Genomic DNA, 12,594 nt, shown 5'->3' with positions numbered 1-12,594 from the left:
GAAGCAGAGTTAACGTTTCGAAACGTTTGCAGGTTCTCCCTGTGACCGCGTGGGTTTCTGCCGGGTGCTCCGGTTTCCTCCCACAGCCAAAAACTTGCAGGTTGATAGGTAAATTGGCCATTGTAAATTGCCCCTAGTGTAGGTAGGTGGTAGGAGAATTGAGGGAAGGTGGTAGGGAATATGGGATTACTGTAGGGTTAGTATAAATGGGTGGTTGTTGGTCAGCACAGACTCGGTGGGCTGAAGGGCCTGTTTCAGTGCTGTATCTCTAAATAAAAAAATAAAGGTGCTACATTAAAGCAAGTTGTTGTTGAATGCCCTATCAGAAACAGTGGTATAAGTAGAATCCACAATAGCTTTTAAAAGGGATATGGATAAATATTTGAAAAAACAAAATTATAAATGTATGGGGACGGGCGAAGGGAACAGGACTAAGTGAATTGCTCTTTCTGAGAGCCAGCACAGATGTAATAACCTCCTATTGTGCCCTGAAATTCTATGATTCTAGAGATACCATCTGCTTCAATGACTTCCCTAGTAATTTGTTCTACAACTCTATTGCCCATTGAACGACCCCTTAGCACTCTCAAATTACTCATTTTTACCTTCTGTCTCTTTATACTTGAACCCTTCGCCAGGTCAAAAAATTTGCCTGGATTAATTTTGCTGATTCCCTTCATAATCTTGACATCAGCTATATCAACTCAAAATCTACTCTTTACAGCAACAAACTAATCCCAACAACCTTAACATTTTCACATGATTTAAATTTCTATTACCCGGAATAACCTTCATTACGGACCTCTGTACATTCTCAATAGCAATAAGGAGAGATTCTCCTAGGTGAGTGCCCAGCCGCATTGGCTGGGTACTGCGAATATCGAACAGAAATCAGATGGGTTCTTTTATAGGCGTCCCCTTTGTTCTCCCATATTTTCCAATATTTGCTACATCCAGGTGAGCAATATAGCCTGGATGTAGGCACAGAAATATGTTCCCTGTGTTTTTTATTGTTCCTTAAGTAATGTACTGCTTAAGTAATCTACTGACCTTTCCACCCACCCCCCCCCCAAAAAAAAACATGAGTAGAGTTCAAGTAAAACTTTACCTGAATAATTTTCCACCAGAAATTGAAGGAGTTGAATCATATCACTGGATGGGATAGAGCTTTAAGCAGCTTCATCTGATACAAAGTTTCCCTATGCTATTTACACAATAGTGCTGCTCTCTATCTTCTCCAACTGATATCAGAACATCATATTACAGAATACTTCATCTCTATTCACTCTTAATTTAGATTGGGCAAACAGCACCTTTCACTACTTCATAACAATGACAATGCACAAAAAGGTATTCAGATTTTTTAGCAATATAAAGACTATTTAATTCACCTTAATTCCAGCAAAGAATGGTTCACTATCCCTGGACAAACTGTGTATATATGGAGAATCCCATAAGAAGGTTGATACACTGCAGCAAACCTGAAAAAAAAAGGCATACGTAGCAGAAAATCCTGACTTAAATTAATCTTCTGAGCAAACATTTTAAGTTGATACCATTTGGGATGATACCACAATAGTGCTTCCAGCTCCGAAGGGCGCCACTCGGCCTGTCATGCCTGCATTCATATCCCAAGAAAAATTTAAAACAACAAATCCCATTGAGAGTGTCTGATGACAAAATCCTCCTCATTGTTACAACTCGGGCTGTTTTCCAAAGTTCTTTATCAATGGGCTGGAATTTTACATCGGGTGGACGGGACCTGGCCACTGACGTAAAATTCGGTGGCGAACCCGCCTCCACCTAACCTGGGCCTCCGTCCCTTATTTTACAGGTCCTCAGGCTTTAATTGTTCCGAGGTGGGACTTCTACCCGCTTGAGGGAGGAAGTCCCGCCTCATTGAGCTGCCGGCCATCGGGCTGGCAGCTCTTAGTCCCAGCAGTGCCACCAGGAGCGGTGGCCACTGCTGGGACTGCAGCCCAGCTGAGGACATGGAGCCAGGACCTCAGGTAAGTTTGGGTTGCCTCACTGGGGGTTATCGGTCATGCCCCGGCGAGACAAGGGCGGGCACCCTGTGCCTGATTGCCAGCAAACCTCCCCTTCCCCCGGGGCGCTGAGAGGTCACCAACTTTCACCAGGCGGCCTTTCCTAGCTCCAGGACTCCCACTTGCCACGGGTAAAATCCCCGTGGAGGCGGGCGAAGACGCTTAAGTGGCCGATAATTGGCAATTTAAGGGCCTTGATTGGCCTGGGGTGGGCAGCCGTTTTTCGCCCCTCCCCCCCACCCGACCTACATAAAGTGGGGCGAGGTGGGAGCGGGTCGAAAAGGCCTCCCGGAGCCTCCCGCTCCATTTTACACCACCACACCCCTCCCAACCCCCCCGCCACCATCTAGCTCCCTGGGGTGCCATGAAATTCTGGCCTATGTTCTCAACAAAATGCAGCTTCTGTTGGCAAACTGGCATGCACTATGAACCAAAACGTGATCTTAAATGCAAAATATCTGTGATAGCAGACCACAGAGTTCACAATGAACCTTTATAGCATTGCAGCATATACTGTAAATAGTACAGGAAGTCACCCTACACACCTGATCTCTTCAAACCAACAAAAAAAACAACATTTACAGATCATGCAACATAGGAAAATGACTAAGTAGGTTTATTAGGAAGTAATATTCTAAATAAAATTACACTGAAGCAAAAACAGACCAGTAAATTGATGGCAATAATCTATGTAACTCTTTCAGGTATATTAATCTGTTCTCAGGGCCTAATATAAGGAATTATTTAAGATTTTATGCTTGGTCAAAGAGGTGGGGAGTAATTTTTACCTTGGGCAGAAAACCAGCAGAGCAGATTGTCTACCTGTTATAAGACCTGCCCAAAGTACCTTTCCATCCATTCCCATTATGTGGTATATCTGTGGTTTCTGCCAATCTTCCATGGAAGTTACACTGGCCAAAACGGACAACCCCCAAGAAAATTAGCAACATAAAATTATGTACAACTAAGCACTCGTTATGTCATGAAGGTATAAACTGTATTCTGCCCTCTGTCCAATCAGGATCACCCTCCCCACTGAAAAATACAATCTCAGGCATAGCTGTTGAAGGAGTTGGCAGAAAACAGTTGATGCTTCTTTTCAATAAAATTACCTTTATGTAGATGTTTGCAAGTTACAGAGAAAAATATGGCTGGTGGAACTTCACACTGATTAAGGCGACATATATGTCAGAATCATAGAATAAGAATGAGTCCATGCTGGTTCTTTGAAAGAGCTATTCAATTTAGTCACACACCCATGCTTCTCCCCATAACCCTACAAATGTGTCCTCTTTAAGTACATGTCCAACTGTAGACAGAATTTTTATGACAGTAGAATAATAGATAAAATTGAATCAAGATGCAGCACCAAATCTAACAGAAGGGGGGAGAATGAGGTATGAAACCCTCTACGTAAGCTAACATTCCATCCGTTGCTTTACTGGTTTCGATATAAGGGTCAGAAAAGTTAAAGCAGCAGTGTCCCACAATGTAGTGAATAGTTTCTAGTTCAGTCTCTGCGAGCATTTGTGCCATTGTCCACCATAACTTCGGTGGAAGGTACACAGAACAATGAGTGCTTGCATACACCTCTGTGACCTTGTCATTCATTCAGCTGGCCTGTTTCTTTCATTTTATTCATAAAAATTGAACAAAGCATTTACAGCACCAAGAACTTCACATTAACTGGCAGTTACGTCAGATTAGAACGAAATGATAGTGGGAACATCACCTCCATCACACCTGAATCAGCCACACCTCTTTTGTCAGTGTTCTACTGAAAGTTGGTCAGCTTAACCTTGTCTGAAAGTTAAGATCAGGTCTGACTCAAAGTAAACACAGACTATAAATATCCCCTGAACAATGAATAATGAGTTTCTCACTGTCTGACTTAAACAGGCATTTACAAGGAGTTAAAAACAAGAAATGCTGGAACCACTCAGCAGGTTTGGCAGCATCTGTGGAAAGAGAAGCAGAGTTAACGTTTCGGGTCAGTCCAGACCTGCTGAGTGGTTCCAGCATTTCTTGTTTTTATTTCAGATTTCCAGCATCCGCAGTATTTTGCTTTTATTTACAAGGAGTTAATGGGGGATAAAATTCCATAGCCCCTGAAAATGGGTGCTGGGAACATGATGCGGGATTACCCTGCACCCATTGTTTCTGATACAGTCAGCACATCAACTTCGTGCTGCCAGCAAATTAACATGATAGCAGTGTCATGAAAACATGCTATGCTGAATGATGATTTTAATTAATCGGTTGGAAACCTACATTAAACTTTTAAAAAGGACGTCTCAAAGCGCTTTACAGCCAATCAAGTACTTTTTGAAGTATAGTCCCTGTTGTAATGCAGGAGATGTGGCAGCCAGTATGCGCACAACAAACTCCCACAAACAGCAATGTGATAATGACCAGATAATCTGTTTTTGTAATGTTGATTGAGGGGTAAACATTGGCCAGGGTCAACTCCACTACTTTTCTTCAAAATAGTGTCATGGGATCTTTTACATCCACACAAATAAGCAGATGGGGCCTCGGTTTAGCATCTCCTCCAAAAGACAACATCTCCAACAGTGCAGTGCTCCCTCAGTATTGCACTGGAGTGTCAGCCTTGAATTTTGTGCTCTAGCCCGAGAGTGGGACTTGAGCCTAAAACGTTCTGACTCAGAGACAAAAGTCTCCAAAGCTACCAACTGATCCACAGCAGATCCTGCACTATGGGGAAGCCTGCAATCCTAATAGAGTTGGGTACTTCTCCGCTTGCTGCTCTCTGGCAAGAGAGAATGAAATGTAGTCAGCTCTCTTTCAATAGAGAGCATCAGTGACCTCCCTTGTGCAACAGTGATGGTAAATATCTCTAGCTCCAGCATGGATGGGGTTCGCACTTAAAAGTTCATGGTCATGGTTACTTTCACAGCCACTGGCAATGTGGTCTTTCCCCTGCTCTGAAGTTGCAGTCATGACTGCAGCGGGTGACAGATTTCAGTGAGTGTGCCCTTCCTGAAGCGAAGGTGGCTCAAACACTACTCCTCGCCGAAGTTCAGGCAGGAGAATTGCTCCCTGAACACATTGGGAGAGATGGCCTCCTGCTGATAGCCCTTCTCCCACTTCTCCTCCCTCTTCCCCCAGCTTGCCCTGCTTTGGGTCACCTCTGCTCATTCTCCCAGTCATGTGCTTTTCCAAGAGGAATGCCTACTAGTGTACATGTCTTTCGTAGTGACTGGTTTGTCCAGAGGTCAGTACCAAGTGCTTCAGCACCTGCCACACCACTCCGAACTCCAGAAAGCACCAAACACTTGAACAATTATAGCAACAGCCAGTAGAATTGACCTCTAAATTGGCAGCATTGGTGTCAAATCTGGGTTACATGCTGATCGATGTCATGATCTGCATACTTCCAATGGATGCTCTGTACGCACACACTTACACGCTCACCAATATGTTTTATGGGGGGGGGGTCTCGCCCCTGAAGTGTGTGTGCATTGTGGATGCTGTTTTGAATCGCTAAAGCCACTCGTAGTGCCCAAGAAACAGGTGCTACACATCCGAATTTTGTGTCAAATAAGCCCCATACTAGGTGATTTTTTCCCCCTTTTTCTTTGCTTTCATGATTTACGTTTCAAGCATTTTAATCAATAGTAGATTTGTTTAAAGTACTGCATTGCCATCCAAACCCAAACCCCACGGCAAAAGGACAGCTTTCTAACTGACTTTACCATGTCTCTTTAAGAAGTATTTTTTTGTAAATTAATGAATCACAAAGCCAAAATACTTGAACTAGTTCTGTGACCAGTTGTAAAACTGAATACTCCAGTATTTATACAAGGTCAACATTTTAATCTAACCTGCAGATTCTCAGCTCCTAGCCATACATCCGTACAGAAAAACCATTCATGTGGCTATCAGCAGGTAGTTATCACTTTCTGCCCTTTTAGTTCCATGTTATTTAACAAAGAAAAACTATTTTTCGACAAACTTATGGTATAAATCTAATAATCACTGTTGAGTATGGAAGATCCCATCTGTGAAGATTCCCTTAAATTCCTTCATTGATAAGCTATAAAGTCACCCTAATTCATAAGGCAAAATAGAATTCTACATTTAATGAGTCGATCATCCTCGAGCCATGGTTTTTATTTTAGCAACTCAAGAGCTGTTGAAAAGTTCATTTTTAGGTGGACTATACAAAACTGTATTAATTGAATTTCTTGAGGTTTTTTTATGTCAGTAATAAGTTGCATTCCTTCCCTACATTGTGTCAATGTGGCAATAGACTTTCATAGCAGTAATTCACGCTAAAGTAATAAAATTCAAATTGTGTACTCATTGAAATCTAGATTAAAATAAACAAGGCTGAACCACGATAAATGTCAGAACCACAAAGGTTGCAAATAAAAGTCATGGATATTTTGATTGAGATCCATAATGGCCTTAAATAGCCACTATGAGGGACCCAGTTTCTGTTAGACATATACGGTGGCAGGACCGTATCTCCAACACAGAAGTCCTCGAGGCGGCCAACATCCCCAGCTTTTACACCCTACTGAGCCAGCGGCGCTTGAGATGGCTTGGCCATGTGAGCCGCATGGAAGATGGCAGGATCCCAAGGGAAACATTGTACAGCGAGCTCGCCACTGGTATCAGACCCACCAGCCGTCCATGTCTCCGCTTTAAAGACGTCTGCAAATGCGACATGAAGTCCTGTGACATTGATCACAAGTCGTGGGAGTCAGTTGCCAGTGATCGCCAGAGCTGGCGGGCAGCCATAAAGGCGGGGCTAAAGTGTGGCGAGTTAAAGAGACTTAGCAGTTGGCAGGAAAAAAGACAGAAGCGCAAGGGGAGAGCCAACTGTGTAACAGCCATGACAACCAATTTTATCTTCAGCATCTGTGGAAGACTCTGTCACTCTAGAATTGGCCTTTATAGCCACTCCAGGCGCTGCTCCACACACCACTGACCACCTCCAGGCACTTACCCATTGTCTCCCAAGACAAGGAGGCCAAAGAAGAAGATATGTAAAAGGATTTTTGTTCCCTGAAGTACAGCTGTCATTCAGATTTATCAATGTCTCAGTGTTTTTGGTGAGGCATCTCTGAATTAAACCCTACAGTGTTCAACATTTTATGAAAAAGTTAAGCAGATGCAAAAGAACACATGCATATGTTACAAGAGAAATCTGAAGTGATTTGCAGATGCATTGTGTATAATGGTACACTGTGCCAATTCAAAACTGACTTTTATATAGAAAGCTACTATAAGTATTTTTGATTTAACTATTCAGATTATAAATAAAAATAGAATTGGCATAAAGTCTGTAATAATAAATCCCATTATATCGAATTAATTAGGATGGATGAAAAATTATTTCCAACCAGAACTGCATATAACAAGAATTATATTATTAATGACTAAGCTTTTGCAAAATGGCACACTTGTGATTCACAGCACTATTTTAAGCAAAAAATTCTTAATGGACTTTGCACTTGAAAAGTATTCATTAACTATGGAACCACAGAAATGCTAACTGCTTGTCAGTGAACTAAAAACATCTATTATACCAATTATTCAAGGTGGGCAGGGAATTCATGTAGTTTAACTAAGCCTGTCAGTTCCTAGTCTTTTGAATCCTAAAATTTCCAGCATTATGGTATAAATTCACCAATCCAATTATCAAAGGGAGTGCAATTTGGAAGCAGGGTTGCAACATTTATTTGAGTATCAAGATTCGGGGAATCGAGTACAAAACTAGGGAAGTTTTACCGCAGCTGTACAGGACCTTGGTGAGACCACATCTGGAGTACTGTGCTCAGTTTTGGCCTCCTTATTTGAAAAAGGATATTATTGCATTAGAAGTAGTTCAGAGAAGATTTACTTGACTGATTCCAGGAATGAGGGCTTATCTTATGAAGAAAGGTTGAACAGGTTGGACCTATACCCATCTGCAGTTCCTGCAGATTGGAGGATGGCAAATGTAACCCCACTATTTAAAAAAGGAGGGAGAGAAAAACAGAGAACTAAAGACCAGTGAGCCTTACATCAGTAGTGGTGAAAATGCCAGAGTCTTTTATAAAGGATATGATAGCAGAACACCTGGAAAGCATAAACAGGATTGGGCAAAGTCAGCATGGGTTTACGACAGGGAAATCATGCTGAACAAATCTACTGTAGTTTTTTGAGGATTTAACTAGTAGAATAGATAAGGGAGAACCAGTGGATGTGATGTATTTGAATTTTCAGAAGGCTTTTGATAAGGTCCCACATAAGAGGTTAGTGTGCAAAATTAAAGCACATGGGATTGGGGATAATATACTGGCAACGAATGAGAATTGGTTGACAGACAGGAAACAGAGAGTAAGAATAAATGGATCTTTTTCCGGGTGGCAGGCAGTGACTAGTGGGGTACCGCAGGGATAAGTGCTTGGGCCCCAGCTATTCACAACATATATTAATGACTTGGGTGAGGGAACTAAATGTAACATTTCCAAGTTTGCAGACAACACAAAGCTGGGGGGGAATGTGAGCTGTGAGGAGGATGCAAAGAGGCTCCAATGTGATTTGGACAAGTTGGGTGAATGGGCAAATGCATGGCAAATGCAGTATAATGTGGATAAATGTGCGGTTATCCACTTTGGTTGTAAAAACAGAAAGACAAATTATCTGAATGGTGATAGATTGGGAAAGGGGGAGGTGCAACGAGACCTGGGTGTCCTTGTACACTAGTTACTGAAAGCAAGCATTCAGGTGCAGCAAGCAATTAGGAAGGCGAATGGTATGTTGGCCTTCATTGCAAGAGAATTTGAGTACAGGAGCAAGGATGTCTTACTGCAGTTATACAGGGTCTTGGTGAGACCACAGCTGGAGTATTGTGTGCAGTTTTGGTCACCTTATCTGAGGAAGGATGTTCTTGCCATGGAGGGAGTGCAAAAAAGATTTACTAGGCTGATTCCTGGGATGGCAGGATTGACGTATGAGGAGCGATTGGGTCGACTAGGCCTATATTCACTAGAGTTTAGAAGAATGAGAGGGGATCTCATAGAAACCTTTAAAATTCCAACAGGACTAGACAGGCTAGATTCAGGGAGGATGCTCCTGACGGCTGGGGAGTCCAGAACCAGGCGTCACAGTCTCAGGATACAGGGTATGGCATTTAGAACCGAGATGAGGAGAAATTTCTTCACTCAGAGGGTGGTGAACCTGTGGAATTCTCTACTGCAGAAGGCAGTGGAGGCCAAGCCATTAAATTTATTCAAGCAAGAGATGGATATATTTCTTATTGCCATAGGGATCAAGGGATATGGGGAGAAAGCGGGAACAGGGTACTGAATTAGACGATCAGCCATGATCTTTTTTGAATGGCAGAGCAGGCCCGAAGGGCCGAATGGCCTACTCCAGCTCCTATTTTCTATGTTTCTATGGCGTTGAGAAGAATGAGAGATGATCTTATTGAAACATATAAGATCCTGAGGTGACTTGATGGGGTGGATACCGGGAGGATGTTTCCCCTTGTGTGGGAGACTAGAACTAGGGGACACAGTTTAAGAATAAGAGGTTTCCCTTTTAGACATAGATGAGCAGAATTCTTTTTTTCTCAAAGGGTGGTTAGTCTGTGGAATTCTCTTCCCCAGAAAGCAGTGGAGGCTGGGTCATTGGATTTATTCAGGGCTGAGTTAGATAGATTTTTGATAGACAAGGGAGTCCAGGGTTATGGGGGGGCAGACAGGAAAGTGGAGTTGAGATCACAATCAGATCAGCCATGATCTTATTGAATGGCAGAGCAGGCTCGAAGGGCCGAATGGCCTACTCCTGCTCCTGTTCCTATTCTCCAATCCACACTCCGTTTAGGCGTGGCTCCCTGCTCAAACCACAGGATGGGTGAATTTATCCATAAGCCACAAGATAGGTTTGATTCAAGGAGGCCCTTCAATCCATTGAATTTATCTTTCCCAAATGTGACCATCCAATCAGGTTTCATTACTGCCAATTATAGAATAAGACAAAGCTTTTAAAGAACACCACAGGAAACTGAAATATCTGTAGTATTTTAAACAGGAAAAAATTGCCATTGAAACATTTCTGTAAAGAAAATAAGTTAAGCCATTTGGTACAAGCCAAGCCACCTTGTGAATGAATATGTTAAACATAGGAACATAGAAAATAGGAGCAGGAGTAGGCCATTCGGCCCTTCGAGCCTGCTCCGCCATTCATTATGATCATGGCTGATCATCCAACTCAGTAACCTGTTTCTGCTTTCACCCCATTCCCTTTGATTCCTTTAGACCCAAGAGCTGTATCTAACTCTTGCTTGAAAACATACAATGTTTTGACCTCAACTGCTTTCTGTGGTAGCAAATTCCACAGGCTCACCACTCTCTGGGTGATGACATTTCTCATCATCTCAGTCCTGAAAGGTTTACCCCGTATCCTTAGATTATGACCCCTGGTTATTTATTTTTTTTAGAACATTACAGCGCAGTACAGGCCCTTCGGCCCTCGATGTTGCGCCGACCTGTGAAACCATCTGACCTGCACTATTCCATTTTCATCCATATGTCTATCCTATGACCACTTAAATGCCCTTAAAGTTGGCGAATCTACTACTGCTGCAGGCAGGGCGTTCCACGCCCTTACTACTCTCTGAGCAAAGAAACTACCTCTCACATCTGACCTATATCTATCACCCCTCAACTTGAAGCTATGTCCCCTCGTGTTTGCCATCACCATCCAAGGAAAAAGACGCTCACCATCCACCCTATCTAACCCTCTGATTATCTTGTATGTCTCTATTAAGTCACCTCTCCTCCTCCTTCTCTCCAACGAAAACAACCTCAAGTCCCTCAGCCTTTCCTTGTAAGACCTTCCCTCCATACCAGGCAACATCCTAGTAAATCTCCTCTGCACCCTTTCCATAGCTTCCACATCCTTCCTATGATGCGGTGACCAGAACTGCACGCAATACTCCAGGTGCGGTCTCACCAGAGTTTTGTACAGCTGCAGCATGATCTCGTGGCTCCGAAACTCGATCCCCCTACTAATAAAAGCTAACACACCATATGCCTTCTTAACAGCCCTATTAACCTGGGTAGCAACCTTCAGGGATTTATGCACCTGGACACCAAGATCTCTCTGTTCATCTACACTACCAAGAATCCTCCCATTAGCCCAGTACTCTGCATTCCTGTTACTCCTTCCAAAGTGAATCACCTCACACTTTTCCGCATTAAACTCCATTTGCCATCTCTCAGCCCAGCTCTGAAGCCTATCTATGTCCCTCTGTACCCTACAACATCCTTCGGCACTATCCACAACTCCACCGACCTTAGTGTCATCTGCAAATTTACTAACCCACCTTCTACACCCTCTTCCAGGTCATTTATAAAAATGACAAACAGCAGTGGCCCCAAAACAGATCCTTGCGGTACACCACTAGTAACTAAACTCCAGGATGAACATTTGCCATCAACCACCACCCTCTGTCTTCTTTCAGCGAGCCAATTTCTGATCCAAAGCTCTAAATCACCTTCAACCCCATACTTCCGTATTTTCTGCAATAGCCTACCATGGGGAACCTTATCAAACGCCTTACTGAAATCCATATACACCACATCCACTGCTTTACCCTCATCCACCTGTTTGGTCACCTTCTCGAAAAACTCAATAAGGTTTGTGAGGCACGACCTACCCGTCATAAAACCGTGCTGACTATCGCTAATGAACTTATTCTTTTCAAGATGATTATAAATCCTGTCTCTTATAACCTTTTCCAACATTTTACCCACAACCGAAGTAAGGCTCACCGGTCTATAATTACCAGGGCTGTCTCTACTCCCCTTCTTGAACAAGGGGACAACATTTGCTATCCTCCAGTCTTCCGGCACTATTCCTGTCGACAATGACGACATAAAGATCAAGGACAAAGGCTCTGCAATCTCCTCCCTGGCTTCCCAGAGAATCCTAGGATAAATCCCATCTGGCCCAGGGGACTTATCTATTTTCACACTTTCCAAAATTGATAACACCTCCTCCTTGTGAACCTCAATCCCATCTAGCCTAGTAGCCTGAATCTCAGTATTCTCCTCAACAACATTTTCTTTCTCTACTGTAAATACTGACGCAAAATATTCATTTAACACTTCCCCTATCTCCTCTGACTCCACACACAACTTCCCACTGCTATCCTTGATTGGCCCTAATCTGACTCTAGTCATTCTTTTATTCCTGATATACCTATAGAAAGCCTTAGGGTTTTCCCTGATCCGATCCGCCAATGACTTCTCGTGTCCTCTCCTTGCTCTTCTTAGCTCTCCCTTTGGATCCTTCCTGGCTAGCTTGTAGCTCTCAAGCGCCCTAACTGAGCCTTCACGTCTCATCCTAACATAAGCCTTCTTCTTCCTCTTGACAAGCGCTTCAACTTCTTTAGTAAACCACGGCTCCCTCGCTCGACAACTTCCTCCCTGCCTCACAGGTACATACTTATCAAGGACACACAGTAGCTGCTCCTTGAATAAGCTCCACATTTCGATTGTTCCCATCCCCTGCAGTTTCCTTCCCC

At 43.1% G+C, this 12,594-nt stretch overlaps 1 protein-coding gene across 2 annotated transcripts in view; it reads right to left on the bottom strand.

Annotated features, from left to right (window-relative positions):
* Positions 1-12,594, bottom strand: part of si:ch211-246m6.5 (von Willebrand factor D and EGF domain-containing protein) — a 297,063-nt gene that overhangs the window by 189,764 nt on the left and 94,705 nt on the right. For both annotated transcript variants that reach the window (XM_068035012.1, XM_068035013.1), the window contains exon 6: positions 1,392-1,481. In XM_068035012.1, coding sequence (XP_067891113.1) covers positions 1,392-1,481 — 90 coding nt within the window. The remainder of the gene's footprint in view (positions 1-1,391; positions 1,482-12,594) is intronic.

The sequence above is a fragment of the Heterodontus francisci genome, chromosome 7 (genome assembly GCF_036365525.1).
Source record: "Heterodontus francisci isolate sHetFra1 chromosome 7, sHetFra1.hap1, whole genome shotgun sequence".
NCBI lineage: Eukaryota > Metazoa > Chordata > Chondrichthyes > Heterodontiformes > Heterodontidae > Heterodontus > Heterodontus francisci.
The sequence above is the reverse complement of the archived record's forward strand: the minus strand, read 5'-3'. Positions and strand labels throughout refer to the sequence as shown.